General features: G+C 43.6%; 1 protein-coding gene across 4 annotated transcripts in view; it reads right to left on the reverse strand.

Annotated features, from left to right (window-relative positions):
* The window catches only part of DNAJC7 (DnaJ heat shock protein family (Hsp40) member C7), a 28,348-nt gene extending 9,145 nt beyond the window's left edge, over positions 1-19,203 (reverse strand). Inside the window, exons 1-7 of one of the 4 annotated variants that reach the window (XM_036835554.1) lie at positions 18,574-19,203; positions 10,041-10,079; positions 6,917-7,005; positions 5,445-5,569; positions 4,954-5,067; positions 4,228-4,302; positions 409-527 (exon numbers count right to left, since the gene is read on the reverse strand). In XM_036835554.1, coding sequence (XP_036691449.1) covers positions 409-527; positions 4,228-4,302; positions 4,954-5,067; positions 5,445-5,569; positions 6,917-7,005; positions 10,041-10,079; positions 18,574-18,650 — 638 coding nt within the window. In that variant the 5' untranslated portion in view covers positions 18,651-19,203. Of the gene's footprint in view, positions 1-408; positions 528-4,227; positions 4,303-4,953; positions 5,068-5,444; positions 5,570-6,916; positions 7,006-9,881; positions 10,080-18,573 lie in introns of all 4 variants that reach the window. The other 3 variants (XM_036835557.1, XM_036835555.1, XM_036835556.1) reach the window with 3 other exon arrangements.
* Positions 19,204-20,594: the final 1,391 nt, after the last annotated feature.

The raw sequence follows: 20,594 nt of genomic DNA on the forward strand, positions 1-20,594 counted from the left end.
GTTTATCTATTATCTATGGCTGCTTTTACACTATAGTGACTGAGTTGAATTGTTAACAGAGACAACACAGCCTGCAAAGCCTAAAATATTTACTATCCAGCCCTTTAGAGTTTGCAAACCCCTTGAGTAGAAAGAAAAGGACATTTAAAAAAACAAAAACACACAAAAAAATCCACACATCTGTTCTTTCGCATATAGCTCAAGTACCTACTGAACTCCTATATAAATACCTTTGGATTTTCCGTATAATACCCGGTCTAACTTTTGGCTTTAAGTCCCAGGAAGGTCTGATCACCCTGGCTGGCCTACCTACAGGACAATATGTTAACTCCTGTTGTAGAGAACTGCCAGACAGCATTCGTCCAGTGGTATCTGGCATTTTAATACAAAACTGGCCTGACTTCATACCTGGCCACAGACTGTGCTTCTGGATGACGACCCAGCATTGCTAAACATTCTGCTTTGATGATTTTGAAGCGATGGCAGGCAGGGGCATATTCTAGGGCACGGTCCATGCAAAAAACAACCTATGGAGAAGAAGAAAGCAAATAAGGTTCTTCATCCTGGACTCCAGAAATGTCTTGACTTTAGTTTGGTCACAGGCAACAGATTCAAAGGGAAGTAATACCAGAGTTTAAGAATATACCTGTTTAAAAAAAAAAAAAAAAAAAAATATATATATATATATATATATACACACACACACACACACCCCTAATTTATTTGATTAAACCACTGAAATGAGGAGAGCAGCTGATCCAGATGATAATGATGACAGCAAACATTTACTGAGTACTTTATATATTAACCCATTTAATGCCCACAACAATTTTCTGAAGCAGGTAATATTAATACCCTTATTTTACTGATGAAAAAACTAAAGTACAGAGATTAAGTAACTTGTTCAAGGTCACCAAAACTTGGACCTTGGACCAAATAGGAACAGAATTTGATCTTAGACACGAAGACTCGAGAGCCTATAACCTTAATCACCATGCTAAGGTGTCTCCACAGGGAATCATATCGATAGTGACTGTGATCAAAACTCACATTCTTCTAGTAGAAAGACTATTATTTGCTACTTTGAATAATTCATCATGCTTAGCCTACTAAGTAAGACAAAGAATACCCAAAAGAGAACCTGCTAAAGAATCATTACTCCCTATATTACTGAAATTGCTCACAGTTCCCTCCTTCCTGTGGCATGAGCCTCACATGGTGGCCACTCTTCCACTTCCATTTTAGTACAGAAATATCCAATAATTAGTTTGCTTTCAATAGTCCTAAACTATACCTAACACATTGCTACACAAACCAAAAAGTTTCTCTCTCTCTCTCTCACGCACACACACACAGAGCTGAGGTTATTTCAGTCTTTCAGCTTCACAAAGACTTCCATATATTCCTATTTTTTCTGAGTTTGTTCTCTGAGCTTTCACTTTGGTTTATCTGTTATTCCTGGGAAATCCTTCCTGCATCATATTCTCCTCCAAGAATAACTGACCCAATGGAGAAATCTGGAGTTAAGGGACACCCATTCCCTGTAAGAATCTGGTCATAGGGATCAGAAAGAGAGGAAGTCTGAAAACTGGAAGCAGAAATAACTCAAATTCCATCAACAGGAGACTGGTTAGGCAACGTAGGCATTCATATAATAGAACACTACTATGTGGATCTAAAATAGAATGAAGCAGCTCTGCATATACTAGTATGGAAAGACTTCCAAGGCCTATTAAGTGGGAAAACAAAAAAACAAAAAAAACGAAGTACAGAACTTTGCAGAGCGTTATTACCTTTCATGCAAAAAAAAAAAAGAAAGAAAGAAAGAAAATTAAGAATCTGTCTTTGTATTTGTTGGGAATTCCCTGGCGGTCCAGTGGTTAGGACTTGGTGCTTTCACTGCTGGGGCCAGGGTTCAATCCCTGGTCGGGGAACTAAGATCCTACAAGGCATGAGGCGTGGCCAAAAAAAAAAAAAATTCTGTATTTGTATTTGTTTATTTATGTAGAACAAAACTGTGGCAGTAAATAGAACAAGAACAGTGGTTACCCTAAAGGGTGAGAAATAGGCAGATGGAAGACAAGTTTGGGGGGAGCACTTATCACTGAGTATTTGTTTATACTTTCTAGCTTTTGAACCAAGAATAGCAACTACTCAAATATTTAAATTTAAAAATAAAGGGAAGTAGATAAACACCATGAGCTGTTGCACTGGGAAGGCTTTCCGCAGTGTCAACAGAGCAGTGGTGGGGACACCTTTCCTTGAATAGCACAGCTTATGTTCTAAGGCCAATATGAAAATGCAGGTACTGAGTAGGGTAGTCATGGTGCTAATTTCCCCTCCTTAAACAGAAAAAGAATTGGGAGGAGAGCAGTCAGTCAAAATATAAGCAGCCACAACCTGCTGCCTTTGTGACGTTCTGTACGGAGATGGTTCAGCTCATGGTGGGGAGTGTCAGTTGGAGCCTCAGGGCTTCACTTCCCACCCCCATCTCCCCATGACAATGGACAGCTGCAGGCAAAGAAGATCTTTGTTTCTTCCAAGTTCATCTGTTTCCCCTGCCAGGATCATAATTCTTCATTTGTGACATCACCATGAACTACAGTGGGGGTGCTGGGATGTCACAAACAGAGGATTCTGTCACAGACTAGGGATTCTGGCTCCAGGGTGGGCAAGAAAGAAAAGAAACCCAAAAGACCACCTTTTGAGACAAAGCTTTTTGCCTATGCAAACCTCTAAAAATGTGACACGAGGCAGAATTGCTTTCCAAACACACACACACACACACACACAAAACAAAAAGAAGTATGAACTGCCCTACAAAGACACTGTGGTTATTAAAACCAATGGACAGAAGAGGGACGCTAATAAGTTAATGCTGGGACTCTGTATAAGCTAATCAGATATTACCAAATAAAAGACCGTCACAGTTTGTGACTTAATGATTCTTAACTGTACCCTTTCGTCAAGCATTTGAGTACCTGCTACAGAAAGCACTGAGCAAATTCCCACATATGAAGTGACAACTCCAGTCCTGGGATGATACAATCTTAAGTGATCCTGAAAATTGATCCTGATCAGTGGTTTTTAACCCTTTTGGGGGCCACTTACCTCTCCTTTTGAGACTCTAGTGAAAGCTACTTCCAAGTTCCATCTAAAGAAGGGAATCAGGAACTACTCAGATGAGAGATAACCACTACAAACAAGACTTAGAAAGATACCTGGAACTTTGATACCTTTCCCATGTTTCACATAGGTCAATTCCTTTGGCATGTACATTTTTCATGTACTATCACACAGCTCCATAAAGGACAGTAGTGTGCTTCTGTGGAAAGGCTTGACATCAAAAAGGTATGATGACAGGTTATGTACACTATTCAAAAATGCAGAAGGGGCCTCTATTTTTTATTTATAGCTCCATCTAGATCACACAAAGCAGGTGTTAAAGCTAGCTCTCATTATTCTAATAAAAATGGGTTATCCAAACCTAATATTTAATTCCAACTGGCTTTTCCTCTACTAACCAGCATACCTGATATCAGAAACAGGAACGACGAACTCAAGTAACAAACTCATACTGCTTTTTATTATAAAGCGAAATATAATTAAGAAAATGAGCACCTTAACAAAAAAAATTTTTTTAATGTTGATGATGTGGAGCGACAGAAACGCCCATTCGTTGCTGGTGGGAATGCAGAATGATACAGTCACTTCTGAAGACAGTTTGGTAGTTTCTTGCAAAACATAACATACTTTTACCATAGGATCCAGCAACTGTGCTTCTTGGTATTAACCCAAAAGAGCTGAAACTTATATCCATACAAAAACCTGCACAGAGATATCCAGGGCAGCTTTATTCATAATTGCCAAAAACTTGGTTGTAACAAAATGTACCTCTGGAATTCCCCTCTGGGGAACAATGATAATGGGGGAGGCTACGCATGTGCGGGGCAGGGGATATATGGGAAATCTCTGTACTTCCCTCTCAATTTGGCTGTGAACCTAAAATTGTTCTAAAAACAGTAAATAAAAGTCTTTAAAAAAAAAAAACAACAGGGAAAGAAAAGGTCAATGCCAAATTAAAGTGATAATTTACTATTCTACATCTTCTGTACCATATTACTCCTCTAATTACCTCAAACACACACACACACACACACACACACACACACACACGGAACTTTGTGAGAAAAGTGTAGATGAGACTTCCTCACAGTTGTACTTTACCTTCCGAAAATCCCGCTTCTCAAAATCCGTTTCTGCTATTTTCTCATATTCTATGACTGCATTAGCATTCTTGAACTATAACAGCAAAATCATATAAGAGAGTTTTAATGAAGCTGTAGATTCAACAACCAGAAAAACCAACAAGGACGTGATGAGTTTATTTCAAGAAAATCAGAACCACAGACTTTTCACAAATCAATTTGGTGAAGATGTAGCCGAGACTCCTTAACAGAAAGGTTAAGGCCCAACCTTTACCCTCATTTTGAACTCAAGGTCAGAAACAAAGGAGCCATGACACGACATACATAAAATAAAAGGCACTGTCAGAGGTTCAGTGAGATTCTCACTAAATGCATCCAGGAGTAAACTGGGTACATATGAAGATGGAACTAAAACATCTTTTAGCTGTTACCAATTTAATCAGGATCTGCATTCAAATTTTTTAACCTCGCTCAAATCAGTTCCTTGACGCATCTGCCCATCCCCCCAGCTATCTCAGAAACCCTCCAAATTTCACAGATTTTCAAAGCTGTAAATCGTATTCAAAATTCCTTTTACAGATAAGGAAGCTGAGGCTCAGAGAGACTATGAGACTTGCACACAGTCACCCAGGTGTGGCTGAGGGCAGAAGTGAGACAAGATCTCAGTTCTGATTCTCAAGTCACTACTCCTCCCAAATATACCACCCTGCTGTTTCTTCTGATACAGACGGCATCAGACCCATACCTCCTGTTGTGCCTGAGCATTTTTGTGATCCAGTTCTAGGGCTCTCTGGAAACTACGACGTGCCGCCATGGCATTCCCTAGAGATAGGTGGCATTTGCCCTCTCGTAGATGTCCCTAGAAGAAACACAAAGAGGGAAGAAAAGGAGCATGACTGGCCAAGCCAAAAGAAAACAACAGCAGCGACACGCACACAAAACCAACAAGGGATGGAGCAGCGGTTCTCAACCAGGGGTGATTCTGCCCTCCATGGGACATGCAGTGACGTTAGAGATATTTTTGGTTGTCACAGCTGGGAAGGGAGGAGGGTGCTACTCACATCTAGTGGCTAAAGGCCAGGGATCTGCTGAAAACACCCTATAACGCACAGGATAGCTCCCCACAATAGAGAATTATCTGACCCCAAATGTTAACAGTGTCAAAACTGAGAAACCCTGGGCTAGAGGAACTCAACTACAGCAACTCAGACCCCCCCAAACAGCCCCATTACATACCCGAACAAAACTGTCATCCAACCTCACTGACTGCTGTGCATCTCCGAGAGCTTCCCGGAACTTTCCGAGCATCATCAAGGTGGCTGCTCGATTCCCGTAATAGCTAGCGTTTTTAGGACACATATCTACAGGAAAGAAGAATGTGAAACAAAGTTTAGCATGGGTCACTGCTTCAAAAACTCAGGGGCCGTCTCCCTCAGAACTATATCAAGGCAATCAAACTATAACAGGAATGCTGACATACTCTAAAAGGCCACAGCCAAATTTTTGACTACTTGGACAAATACTTGGACAGCAGCAATGGTGCAACCACTTTACAAAGACAAGTTATTTAAAAATAATTTATACTTAGCTTTAAAGTGCACTGATTATCCTTTATGAGTTAAGGGGTTAGCATATTTGTCTTCTTAATGATTTGTGTTTTATGTAATAAGACATGAAAATGAATTTGCATTTGTTGAGTTGGGGGTGGGGAGCCTGTAAACAAGTTAGGTGAGAAAAATGCTGGCATGGGATTAAAATATACTGGCAAATTGAGCATGGAGGTAATTAAGACTTGTTAATATCTACAAAGGCCATTTTCTAAGATGATAAATGAATTGGCAATGGCTGAGATGCATTTAGGTGGACAACTTATTGCCATATTATCTAGAATTTCTGGAACTTCCTTTAATTTGCCAAATGAAGAACTACCTGCTTGAGCTAGAAAAAGTTATCCCTCATAACAGGGGGCCCTAACCCCCGGGCCGCCGACCGGTACCGGTCCTCGGCCTGTTAGGAACCGGGCTGCACAGCAGGAGGTGAGCGGCGGGTGAGTGAGCGAAGCTTCATTTGCCGCTCCCCATCGCTTGCATTACCGCCTGAACCATATCATCCCCCCCACCCCGCCCCGTGGAAAAATTGTCTTCCACCAAACTGGTCCCTGGTGCCACAAAGGTTGGGGACCACTGCCACTAAGGTCATTAAACCCGAAAGACTGCACACAGTAACAGTTATCAACCCACTAAGCAGAAAGACTACTTCTTAGAGAGGAGCTATTTATAACAGTATTTGGCAGGGGCTTCCCTGGTGGTGCAGTGGTTAAGAACCCGCCTGCCAATGCAAGGGACACGGGTTTGATTCAACCCTGGTCCGGGAAGGGTCTGGGAAGATCCCACATGCCGCGGAGCAACTAAACCCGTGCACCACAACTACTGACCCTGCGCTCTAGAGCCCTCAAGCCACAATTACTGAGCCCGCTCGCCGCAACTACTGAAGCCCGGGCACCTAGAGCCCGTGCTCCACAACAAGAGAAGCCACCGCAATGAGGAGCCGGCACACCGCAACGAAGAGCAGCCCCCGCTCGCCGCAACTAGAGAAAGCCCACGCACAGCAATGAAGACGCAACGCAGCCAAAAAATAAATAAATAAAAATTTAAAACAACAACAACAACAATATTTGGCAAATTATTTTCCAGTGTATCCCTTCTCACCTATGGCTTTTGTATAATAGTTATAAGCTTCATTGTAATCTTTCTTGGCATAGTATGCATTTCCTTGTTCCTTGAAAGACTCTGCTTCCCTGAAAAGGAAAGAGAAAGAGAATCATGTTACTATACCCAGGGAATAACCCCTGTAATCTCATGGCAGCAATCTTTTGGTCTAGAGCCCCCGGCACATTGAGCTGAAAGTTAATGTGATACTTGAAGGAATTTATAGATTTATTTGATGGGCTGATGGACCAAAAGGAGGTGCTAATGAACGAATCCAAGTTCTTCAGATGCTATTTTTTGTCACTTAGATACATTCAAACTAAATCAAGAAACCTCTCTGATGTTGCCTGACCTTTCCTCACTACTCCTACCTGTAATCATTCCCCTTAGGACAGGCAAATTTAGACATTCTCTCACAGAGACGGAATTTTTATATTTATTTCCTTTACACTGTGTCACAACTTCTGCCTCTTTAGCAAACTTACAAAAAGTCAGTTATAGGTAATGCCGTTCAGGGGCAACTGATTTCTCAATGTGAAATGGTCATATTCTTGGAGTTTTAATGATTTATTCTCTTGAAAACTGGCTCATGCATTTGTCACTGGAAGGACAAACAGAGCAAAAGCAGGTGGCAAAGGTGTTAAAAGCATAGCATATTGGTGTTTAAGATGGAGGACAGAGTTGAGTGACAGCAGAGACCAAGAACTTGGATGACAGGGACATACAAAATATAGACTGCCAGTGCCATGCTCTAACAAGTACCCACCTACTGATGCTCTCTGCCCATCACATCTATGTGGATACTTAACTGCCTCCTCAACCATCCCTCTGGTACCTTGTATAACCACCCAATTGGGTGGTTATGAATATCAAAAATTCTGCCCTACTCCCAGATCCATTTTTTGAAGCTGTGCATGAGACAAACTGTACCTTCCAAAAGAAACAATGATATATAATTGCAAATTATATTCTTGACCAAAGAACTAGAATCAAATCAGACATGACCAACAACGTCTCAAAGAACAAACTTGTAACCTCTATCAGAGATACCCAAAATCACTCTAATGACCAATTTGAGTGACAAAGATAATTCTTTACCAAAATGATTACTGCAACATAGCTAAATATCTGGCATTTCTGTTATAAGGAAGAATCTTTGTTTCTTTTTCTGTCCTCCACACATGCTAAAAACCCAGTTCAAGGGCTGCCTGAAGTGGGGACAAAAATACAGTTCTTAACCTTGGTGATGATATAGGAGTTTACAGCTTGATTCAATGGACATCGGCAATGGGAAGATTTGTGATTTTATTTACTCACGTATTTTAAACTACAAACTGGCAAAACCACCCTCCTTTTATTGAGGCGATCTCCCTTTCCATTCTTCTCCATCACTGTCCTGGAAAGCCCTATTAACAAGGAAAGTCTGCTAGCAGAAAGGAGACGGAAAATGGGGAATTTCCCTAGTGATCCAGTGGTTAGAACTCAGCGCCTTCACTGAGGGGGGCCTGGGTTCGATCCCTGGTTGGGGAACTAAGATCCCACAAGCCGTGTGGCATGGCCAAAAAAAAGGGAGAAGGAAAATGGAAATGACCTATAAATGTTGACAGATTTGAACTGTGATGGATTTGAATAATTTTATTACACCAACTGTCACAATGCTGTAAAGAGGCCATCTGCTATTAAAAGTTCTCAAGAAGGATCCCACAACTGCAAGACTTGTAAGACCGAGCACAATCCTTCCACATGGTGAACAACTCTAAATTAAGCCAGGCACTATGAGAACTATGAAGAACCTATCCTTTAAGAGCAGACATGCCAAAAGATTTGAAGAAGGGGCTTCCCCAACACTGGATGTCAGAAGTTGAATTAAACCACTATGAAGAAATGGAGTAGTAAATTCAAAAGCAACAGGCCCAAACTGTACCTGAAAAGATCTAGCCTTCTATTCAGTCAGCTAGTGGCTAAGACCACACAAATCCTTGAGGAAAACCAAAGGCATCTGGGCACTTGGACAGACGTTGTATCAGCATATAAAGCTTGTGAGTCAAAGGTGGAACAATCTGTAGAGATACAGAGAGATGCCCTTTCTTTCCTGAAACACTCACTCCAGTGGAGGCCATGAGTTCAGCACTGGCTTTCCAGCAAAAATGTAAAGGATGACTTCTGTGGAAAATCAGTAATTATTACTGAGGCCAGGTACTTTCCATACATTATCTTATCAGGTGAGTTTCATTATTCCCATTTTTCAACGGAGGAAATTAAGGGTTAGAGATTAAAAACTGTCCAGAGGGTCAGGGTGTCAACCCAGACCTGCAGGTCCGAGAGCTGTGCCCTATCTACTATGCTAAGCTCTCTCTCTCTAATGCTCATCTCTACCTATTGCCTAAGACTTTAAAAATTAATCTGTACTGCTAAGAACAATGAATATGAATTTCTTTCAACTAAAACACAAAATAGCCCCAGCGTATAAAATCCAACTCCAGAACTGCAATCTGGATTTAAACAAGCCAAATGACATTCCTAACCATCAGTCACAGACAGAGGAGGGCTCCTTTCCCTTTAAGATGCAAGACCTAGTGAACTGGACTTTGCCTCCCCCAAGAAATGCATTTCATTTTAGTAAATGGTGAGTAGATTCCATTCTAGAGCAAACAAAGCGAGTAATGTAAAGTCAGCCCACAGCAGAAAGAACAAGAAGAATTGTGTTGTGACACGTTACCATGTTTTTAACTTCACACTGCACAGCATCAGGCCAGAATTAGCTATTCCCACACAACTGCCTCATGAAAAGGACTTATTTTCATAGAAACATGGTTGATTAACAGCTGCCTAAACAATGGGCACTTAGTGCTTTTAGACTGAATGCTTATTTTTTGCCTCCAGGTCCAATGCCCAAAGTGGAGTCCCTCCGTCATCTTGAACCTCCCCACCAAATACACGACAAGCTTTAACCAATGGGCCTGACCCTGCGAGACCAGCCGAGGAAAGAGTGGATCTTTGGAATCCAGCATGGCAGCAGCAAGAACTGAACAAGGCTGCATCAGGAACAATTCCAGGGTCAAATCCATTCAAGTCCTGCCTGGGAGTCTGAGAAAGGGCTGAAGCTTGTTCAAGTTGCCCTTACAGCAAAGGGACTGAAGGATGAGATGTCAAAGGCGTAGGACTGGAAAAGAAGGAGAAGAGCTGGTTAACACTGGAATTGAGGGCAATCTGGCGGTGGCATCACTCCACTCACTGCCAGTCAATTCATTTGAGAACCAAGTGAGGTTACAACATGTACCTAACTAAAACACATCAGTACTAAGAAAGGAAGAATTAGAATTAACTGAGTTCACCTGGATTAGGTAAAAAAAGGAACAGATTCCAAAAGGGACTACATTAAACTACAGATTATTTTCTATGGCCACAAAATAAAATTCAGACTAAACCCTGAAATGTAACACCACATCAAAATATAGACTTGGCCATAACTGACCCGATGACGCTATTAACAGACACTGTATCTCTAGTGCATTTTCATATTTTCAAAGCATTTTCAATGAGGATCTTCACAACGGCCTTCTGAAGTGGTGATGGTGATAATATCACATGTCCTCCAACAGACGAAGAGCTAGCGAGGCACCCAAGGTGGCTGCATAGGTTTCCTAAATCTTAGAGTCCCATGTTTTCCCCACTAGATCCTGTGAGTGGCAAGGTTTTTCGATTAAAACTAATTTATCCAGTTCCCCACCCAATCCTTGGATCAACTCTAAGCAGAATAAGCTTCGCTTCTCTGATTCACCAAGAGATGCTGGGAATGACTACCTCTACCAGACCAGTCCTTTCGCTTTAATAGCCAGCAACAAACTCCTGTGAAAACAGCTCGTGAAAGGTTTTCCAAAAACTCTGCCCTCTTTGGATGTATGATGGGAGGGTGTCCCACAAGGGGATCAGCGCCAGAGGGCCAGGCCGGCCTTCTCTCTGACAGACATAGGTAAGGAGAATACATTCTACTCTTGCTCTGCTTTGCTATTTTAAAATGTATTTATTTTTCAGAAATAACCTCATCAGGGCTTCCCTGGTGGCACAGTGGTTGGGAGTCTGCCTGCTAGTGCAGGGGACACGGGTTCGAGCCCCGGTCTGGGAAGATCCCACATGCCGCGGATCGTGCAACTAGGCCCGTGAGCCACAACTACTGAGCCTGCGCGTCTGGAGCCTGTGCCCCGCAACAGGAGGGGCCGCGATAGTGAGAGGCCCGCGCACCGCGATGAAGAGTGGCCCCCGCTTGCCGCAACTAGAGAAAGCCCTCGCATGAAATGAAGACCCAACACAGCCAAAAATAAATAAATAAATAAATAAACAAACAAACAAACAAAGTAGCTATTAATTAAAAAAAAAATAACCTCATCAATCAGAAAACTGCAGTATGAAAACCTGCTCTTCTAACACTACATGTGCGTGAAAAATCTGTATATCCTCTGATCACACAGTTCCATTCTCTCTCCCCCAATTTAGCACTCATTCATCACAGATGCTAATTACTCCAACAAACACTGCCAAGGGAATCATTTGGTATCACACAGGTCTTAGCAGGGCTCAGCATCATGTGATCAAATCAGACAACTTGGGCTTATGATCACCAGCCAACTTTGCACATTTACAGCTAAATTAAAAACAAATTAAAACACCACAGTTGAAATCGTAATGTGCCCCAAATTAGATGCTCTATAAAAACTTCCATTTTCTCTCTAAATACTTCCAAGTTGAACACTTAAGCAATATCTTTGCCTTAGGCCAACTAGTCTATCTTCTAGAAATTAAAGAGGTATTTAGAAACTTTACTCAACTCTCACTAAGGCAGGACTCACTGGCAAGTAGTTTTTTAAAAAACGTCTCAACATCTCTGGGTTCTCTGTGGAATTACTTCACGTGTATATTTGTAATGTACCATTTTTAGATTTATTCTATCCCACTGCATGAAAAATAAAGACTAGCATGGCTTCACTATTCTACATTTGCAACTAAGGAAATACTGATTAGATTTTTGAATGACCAAGGGCAGGGGGGGAAGCGGGGAGTGAACCACAGTGTTCTTATTTATTTCAAGTATTTGGCTAGAATAATGTATTTTTAATAAAGTTCCGCTCTTCCAATAGCCATTAATACCAGTTTAAATCAAAACAGACGTAGCAGCTTGAATGAGATCTTTTTTTTCTTTTTCTTTGCATTTTCTTGATGTAGTCTGCTACTCCAGAAGTGGAAGAAAAATCTACTAAAATTACAACTCAGGACAACATAATTTCTTGTTAGAGCAGAGGAGTGTTTAGGGGCCTTTGACCTGGAGACTATTTTACTGGCAGGAAGAACTTTAGAGAAAGATATCTTTCCTTTTTTTACCCTCAGGCTTTTAATAATAATACTTTATACTGCCAATGAGTCAAATATCCTTTATGCATTCCTATTATATTTACTACTTCCAAAATGTCACCCTTACTCTAGATTGTTGCACCCATTTCTTTTATTCAGTCAAATTTACTAGTTGCCTGTTGATCAAGGAATGCCCTCCACCCTTCAGAATTTACGGGATCTTGGCCGGTCTCAGAGTAGAAATTCCTTCCTCCTTCCCACAGTACAAGACCTCTTGTCCTCAAAGGCATGTCACAGGGCCTGTTTCATGTTGTACTCTCTCTGACCTTCATGAGAGAGTAAAGTAAAAGGAGCCCAGGAGCCTAACTTTTACTCCATCTTACCAAATGCATATTATTCGATTTCTTTCTTTTTTATCCTCTAATCTAACAATTTAAGTTTCACATGGATAGGTGGAAGCCATACATGACCGGGAACAATTCCACAGATAGAGTGTTTGCCAAATGCAAGGCGCTAGATGCTGAGAGCAAATAAAGGCTTCAAAAAGGTCCAGAGAAAATAGAGGGTGGACTCTATCCAACTTCTACCTGTTGGTAAGGGTGGGCTACCCAGCTTCCTTTACCCAATTTCCTATAGAATAGGCAGCTTCTGCTTTCACTTAAAAGCCCAGTTAAAACACCCACCCTCCCCCCAAAAAGAGAAGGAGATGAAGATGAAAAAAATATACCAGTTCAAACTGTCCTCCGTCTGGACACTCGGGGAATCTCAACAGGGGCAGAGCCAGAAGAGACCAAAAGGCACCAAGTGCAGTCACAGATACAGACTACACAAGGCAGCAGCACTCTCTGCTGCTCAAGTAGGGAAGGACACCAGGCAACGCACTGGAGGTGGCTGTCTTATTCAGTGGGGAAAAAGAGCGAGCAAGCAAGCAAGCAAGCAAGCAATCCGGATGGAACTTCCATCACCGCAGGCAGAGGATATTCACACAGAAGTAGCAGCCTCAACTGTGTTAAAAACTTCTGCTAGTTCCTTAAATGGGAACAATGCCACAATCTGTGGCATCTACCTAACCTTCATTTACCCCTGGGGACAGGAGACACAACCAAGAAGTTGCTTCTGAGAAATAAGCTTCTCAGAAGCTACTCTGAGGACACAAGCCACTGACTTTTGCCATTAGCCAGAGACTTGTTTTCATATTTTGCCAAACCCAGCATTTTCTATCCCTTGGTTTCCCATTCTGTGACATCTCCCACTACCCTCATGGGGACACTAGCACTCATCAAAAATCTAGAACTGGGCTTCCCTGGTGGCGCAGTGGTTGAGAATCTGCCTGCCGATGCAGGGGACACGGGTTCGAGCCCTGGTCTGGGAAAATGCCACATGCCGCGGAGCAACTAGGCCCGTGAGCCACAACTACCGAGCCTGAGCGTCTGGAGTCTGTGCTCCGCAACAAGAGAGGCCACGCTAGTGAGAGGCCCGCACACCGCGATGAAGAGTGGCCCCCGCTTGCCACAACTGGAGAAAGCCCTCGCACAGAAACGAAGACCCAACACAGCCAATAAATAAATAAATAAATAATTTTAAAAATGAATATCTGCTTATTTTAAAAAAAAAAAAATCTAGAACTGGGGAATTCCCTGGTGGTCCAGTGGTTAGGACTCTGTGCTTTCACACCCAAGGGCCCGTGTTTGATCCCTAGTCAGGGAACTAAGATCCCACAAGCCATGTGGTGCGGCCAAAAAAAAAAAAAAATCTAGAACTGAGGAACTATAATTAGGAAAAAGGTTGCTTTCTGAGGTTTTTTTTTTTTTTGGTGGGGGTTGGGGAGAGAGGGGGGGAGGTGGAGATGGGAACCAGAGTCAGGAGTCTAGACTGTCAACTGTTATTTTGCTTCCCAAGTTTTTGTGGTTCTTCAGTTCATCAGGTGGTTGACTGTCTCAGAGCAAACTGCCGGAGGAAGAATTCTCAGGACAGAAACTCCAATAAGAGAGGGCCCTGCTTGCCTCACACACCCTCCCCAAAAGCCTAATATTAGAATCAGAAAAGACAGTTAACACTTTGCTTATCTGACAATCTGGCCACCCCACACAAAGTCATGGGCCAACAGAGTATTAGGTCTCAGAATCAGACACTGAAAGTCAAATATTCCTGCTCATATTACCATTCTCAAAAGCCTCAATCACTCATACCCCTGCCATGGTGGGATAAACATAGAAACTGCTGTTTGGATCTGCATGGGAAAGAAAAAAACTGTCAATCCAATAAAATGAATAGACTACTGGAAAAACTTGCATGCTGAATCCTGTTCTTACTGCTGAAATCCAGACAGTTTAAAAGAATACCTGGAACGACCTCTAAGTAACTTCCACATCACTCAGCACTGGAGAAAGGGGACCAAACATTAGTGGAGTAAGGGAGAAATGGGCTCTCAGAGAGACTTTGCATCAGACCACAAGGCACCTAGGCAGCCACCGACCATTGTTCTCCAATCTTCTAAAGTCCTAGAGAAAGAAAGCAAAGGCAAGTGCCCAGTATGCAGCTTTTAAAAACTTAAAAAATATTAGCTTCAGAGACTAAACCAATTCCTGGTTGGTTGGAATGTACAATAAGACTGATCTTTAAGCCAGAGTTCTGGCTGTTGGGAATGAACTAGACACTAGAGCAACTGCCACTCACTTGGCCCAACATTTTATTAAAACTGCTCAATTTACCTGGCTTCAGTTAATACGTGAATCTGAATTAAACCAGCAAGGAACAGAGAGACCCTTTCTCTGTGCTCTCTACCTTTGCTCCAGTAAAGATTATTTAACAATTTTGCCACTTGTTAATACCAGGGTTCAATCAATTATTTGCTGGTATTCAGGATTCTGTATTCCTAGCTTTATCCCTTCCTTAACCATGACTTATTTGTCCCACTTCTTCAGCTCTGACCCCACACTTAAGTATACCAAAATGAAAGTGAAGGCTGAAAGCAGTGTTTCTCACTGATTTGGGCTCAAGGTCAAAGACAAATTCCCATTCAGCTTGCAGGCTTTTTCTAGCTGCCTGCCCTGGAACTTCAAGAGAAAGTTTAGGGGAACACAAGCCTAAGAATTTGAAACAGAGTGGGGAAGAAGGGGCAAAAGTAATCCCACAAGCTCTGCAGTTAAGGCCACAAACTCCAAAACACCCCAAGAAGCTGCAGTTAATAGCAACTACAGCAGCCCCCGGGATATGGATTCAGGTTTCAGTGCTTCCCACCAATATTCATAGAAAAATAAAAGGCAAAATCCCAAAAGAGTTTACAATACCTAGGTACTAAGAAAGGGCCTATTAATAATTGTTCTTGCTCTCCTCCACCAGGAAAACAGACACTGAGAAGTTAAGATTATCAGCCCAAGGAATCAGGTAAGGATGCCCTTGGCTCCTAAGTCGATGGCTTCGGCTTCCGTTGGTTCTTTCAGACCTCACTGCCCAGTCAGGCCAGATATATGCTGAGACACAGAAGTACTTCCTCTATTGATTAGCAACTTGAAATCCTTCGATTTTACCATAATAAAGACCACCTACGGAGACCAAACTGCTCCCCAGTCCAGGAAATGTGACCAGAGAGCCTTCACTCAAGACAGGCATTCATATATTAGGTAAAACAATCAGCAACTTCCCAGGAAAATGTAAGTTCTTAAATTAGCTGAAATGTAAAACCTCTGAAATTTAGTCCTCTGGCTCCCCAAGCAGCTTTATCTATTCTGGTGGGCAAAGAGAAATAATAATCTTCATGTCCAGAACCCTGATCTATTTTGGAGTGCCAACTAACATATCTTTTACTTTAGCTTCTCATCTGCTATGAGGGAAAAAGAACTTTGTCCAGAGTGACAGGCAAAAAAACTGAAGTCCATTTCTTTTTCTGTCGAGACTCTAAAGCTAAGGAAATAAAACATGTAGCCATTTAAAATGCTACAACCATGAGGTCCAACTTCTTGAAAGTTCCTCTCTTTGCCCCCCGTGGGACTGTGACAATTCAGCAGCAGCAGCAGCAGCAGGATGCCCTTGGGCCACGATGCAAGGAAGGACTCCTTGCTGGACTTTACAAAAACAACCCAAGAGACCCATCAACTCCTGTGTCCCCTAGTGAACTGGGAGTAGGACTGTAACACGAGACACGAACTTGGCCAAATAACTAACCACGTCAGATAGTAAAGGGCATTTGTAAGAGATGTGCCTATCCCTGCCCTCTGCTGTGGCTACACAGGAGGATTTCAGGATATGTGAAAAATGTAAAACAACCTTCCTCCAAAACTTCTAAGTCACCACTCCATTTTCAGCATTGGAAAGCTACACATAAACAAGGCTTTTTCTTACTAACAGAGCCCAGTATTTACCCTCCTAAGGATGCCTTATATGGCGGAAAGTCAAATGGTGATATTTTTATTTCACTATATTTTCCTTTCGATTTTTTCACATAAGTGGTATACAATAAACATTTACATTTTATTATGTCTAAAAAAGATCTATGTAAGTATGTTTCACATATAAGTCTATTTCATAAGAATGCGTTTTTCAGTTATAGTTTTTTTCTCTTAGTGGCAGAGAAAACAATCGCGCATTTTACAACCAATGACATCTTACAACTCCATGAAATAAGGCAGTTAACATCAGTCAACACCCTCCCTTATTCTGTTTACTGCTATCAAATACCGTACTTTTTTTGTGTCTGATGTGGTCACATTACGGCATCACCTGTTTTATGTTTTTCATGATAGAATACCATAAAAAGGCTGATTTTTTTTTAAGGAAAAGAATTTGCTTTACATACGAACTTTGAAGGGAAATTCAAATTAAGGACAGTGTCTACGTCAGAGATTTATACTAAGTAGGCTGAGTTAAATTACATATAGCCCAACTCCCTATTTATAGCACAAAGAACCACTGAACTCCTTCCAAACACAAGTAAAGTAAATCCCTACAACTAATTTAAGTTCTGCCTGTATTGGTGGGAGTTTTGTGTCCTGTTTTGCAGTTCCTTAATGATGCTGATGATGCTTAATTCTAAACACCTGGAAAGAACTGGTTTGTGAAACCTCAAAACCAGGAACAGACAGAGACTAGACTCTGGTTTCCTGCCTTCTCTGATATCCCAGGGACCTACTACACTTTGTCAAGGCTCTCAGCTCCTGCTCCCAGCAGGTCAGGAACCTGGGACACTGGCTGTAGTAACTACCCTTAAGCTTGAAAACTATTCATTCTGCCTCCCTGAGTACCTGATGTTTCAAACCTGGACAGTTAAAAAAGGAAAAAATTCTCGGAATCCTGATTTCAGATCTCATGAACTAATCACCACCTCGAATCCTCCAGACTGAAGCCATAATGGGCTTGGTATAAAGACATGAAATATGTGGGAAGGAGACTGAGAGAATTGTAGTCAGTTAACCCGCGGTTGATAGGACAGGGCTCCAAACTTCCAGAAGCTTTTCGTTAATTCTGCTCCAGAATTAGGACAAGTATGACACCCACAACTGTGTTCCAACCCCACTTCCAATAACCTGCCTTAGCTGTAGCCAAAATCCAGAGCGTTCTCGAAAACCACTCACTCTGCAGCTCCCTTGCCGAGTCCGGACTGGCAATCTCGAGCCACTGCGGCTGCCCAGCAGAGCCAACAGCGCCCAAGCAGCTGCCCTCCTCCTTGCTGCTTAATTTAACAAACAGCCCTGAAAGAATGAGGACCTTAGAAAGGGTGGAAGGAGAGGGTTTGACGTGTAGAGCACGAGACAAAACCCCTCACTCTTCTTTCTCTATCACCTTCGACTTCTGGGGTAACCGAGGGGCCGCCAGGTCAATTATAGAGACACACAATACCTCGGGCCCAGACTAGCGCTCGCTGGGGTATAATTACGGAGGAAAGGGGGTGAGGACAGCAAGAGCTTCGGAGACGCAAAGGGCTGAGAGACAAGGTACAGAAGTCAACAAGAGAAGGAAGGGGTCGGGGGGCGACGTAAGAAGGCGTCATCACAGCCGCGCCGCCCCCACCCCCACCCCGCAACAGACCTCCGAGATCCCCTTAAAGACCCGGCCTCTACAATGAGGACGACCTTCCTCTCTGCTGGGCAACAACGCCATGCCTCAGCTCCTCAGCCAGGCGGAAGCAGGAGGGGAGGGCAAATCTCCGAGAGCGCCCCTTCAGGGGGTCCATCCGGACTCGATCTCAGATGGGGGAGGGGGGATTCTCGGAGGGCGGGGCATCGCCTCTGTAGGGGCTGCACCTCGGCAAGGACGGGGTTCCCGGAGCCATGGAGCTGAAGCTCGCCCCTTCCCCTACTCTGCCACCCGCTTACCTCTTCGCTTCCTCGTCGTCTAGCAGCTCTGGCTCGGTCTCCGCCATTACCACATCGCACTCCGCGGCAGCCGCCATCTTACCGCCGGGACCAGAGAGCCGGGTGGGAGGTCGGCGGTGAAGAGCACTTCCGGTCGGAGCATCGAGCAGCTCGGCGGCGCTGCGCCCAGAGGGGCTCCCTCGGGCCCGTCTACCAGCGAGAAGCTCTGATTGGGGCCAGAGCGGCCTCCCGCCCCCGGAGGTCCAGGGTGGTCTCCTCGCCGGAGCGGGGGCCCAAGGACGGTGTCTGTGCGTAGGGGGCGCCACTTTACTCGTGGGTCGGAAGGGGGGATACAGGAGGGTGTTGCCTCTCTAGGCTTTGGCTTTCCTCAGTATTCTGAGAGCCTCGTTGCCATAACAACTTCCAATCCTAGAGAGTCTCCTGTGAGGTTCAGGGAGTCTGAGTTGGGTAGGGACGCGGTGACCCAGGACTCTGGAGAGAAAGAGCCCCCCACTACTACCTTCCCGACCTTGGAGTGTGTCCACAGCTTCCTCCTGCGAAAGGCAAGAAGAGACACTCTGAATCCAGTTTCCCCAGCGTTCATCGGCCCCTGGAAGCCCTGACCAACCAAGCCAGGGGAACGCAGGGCGTCTTCACACCGCGCCTTTCATCCCCTCTGGATCTCCAAGCACCAACTGGTTCATCACCCTAATGACGCTGACGCTTTTATGAGGCTGCTTTCATGTCAGCCGCCTGGGAATGCCATCTCAGCATTAAGCCTAGGGAGGGTGGCACAGGGCCCCAGACCCTGCCCTGTAGTTTATAAAGCAGCTCGCGGGGTGAGGTCCCTGCTCCACAATGTCCTCAGTGCTCCCAACCCTCATATAAACTCTGTGCTCAGCACGCTTGTCTTGCCAAATGCAGTCTGGATTGGGAACTCAGAGAGGGCAAGGACACAGCCCTTCGTAGTACTCCCCTTCACCCAAACCAATAATTTTTGTGGACTTGAATTAAATTGGGGTTTCCTGAGGTTAAACTGGGGGAGTTTGAGGTTAAAATTTTAAAGTTAAAGGGTACTAAAATAAGAATGGGTCAAGGGAATTTTAAAAGGATTTACCCCACCCCCCCAGACCCCTGACGCCTTCGCTTCTCCAGTAAAACAGTCTGTGCCATTGTCCATAGGCCGCTTGCATGGTTCTTCCTATCACAGTGCTGAGGGAGCTGAAATCACACCTAGCACTGGGGAGCGGAGGATGGGAGAGGCTCAGGGGTTTGGAAGAGAGAAGTCATTCATCCAGCCAGTCATTCAGCAGCCCTCTCCTAAGTACCTACTTTGTGCTGGGTTGGGAAAGCGCAGACTCAGACCGTCTAACCTGCTTGCCAGTGGCTCATGGCCTACAGTCTAATGCAGGAGGCCCATCTGTCTTTAACCATCTTCTTCCTTTGTGTTCTCGGCATCTAAAACTCCCAAGTTATCACCAAGTCTTGTTGATTCTCTTACCAAATGTCTCCCAAATCTATCTCCTTTCCATCCCAATTCAGATTCTCATCATTTTTTGGAAAACTTGGAATACTACCATAGTCTAACTAACCCCAAGTCTCACCTCTCTCCAACCTTCACTCTTTTACCAGAGTGACCCACTTAAAAGCAAAAACTGATCATGTCACTTAGCTGGCATAAGTCCTATCAATGGCTTTCCACTGCTGTTAGGATACAGTTTGAACTCTTTGGCCAACACACAGGCCTTTGATTATTTGGCTCCTTTCTACCATCAGTAATGAACCCAAATACTTGTAGTTCCAGTAAACTCCATGACTCTTGCCGTATTTCCTGCACCCTTTCCTCCCACACCCTTCAAACTTCAACACGGACCTGACCTCTTCTAGGAAGGTTCTGCGGAGAACGTGATGCCCACTGCCCCCAAGTTAAATGCCCTTAGTTGTGCTCCCATAGCACCTCTGTAATAGTTCTTACCATGCTGTACTGTAATTGTTGGTTTAGATGTCTAGCTCCTCTAGATGGTAACGTTCTAATGGGCGGC

Source organism: Balaenoptera musculus, chromosome 20 (assembly GCF_009873245.2).
Source record: "Balaenoptera musculus isolate JJ_BM4_2016_0621 chromosome 20, mBalMus1.pri.v3, whole genome shotgun sequence".
Lineage (NCBI taxonomy): Eukaryota > Metazoa > Chordata > Mammalia > Artiodactyla > Balaenopteridae > Balaenoptera > Balaenoptera musculus.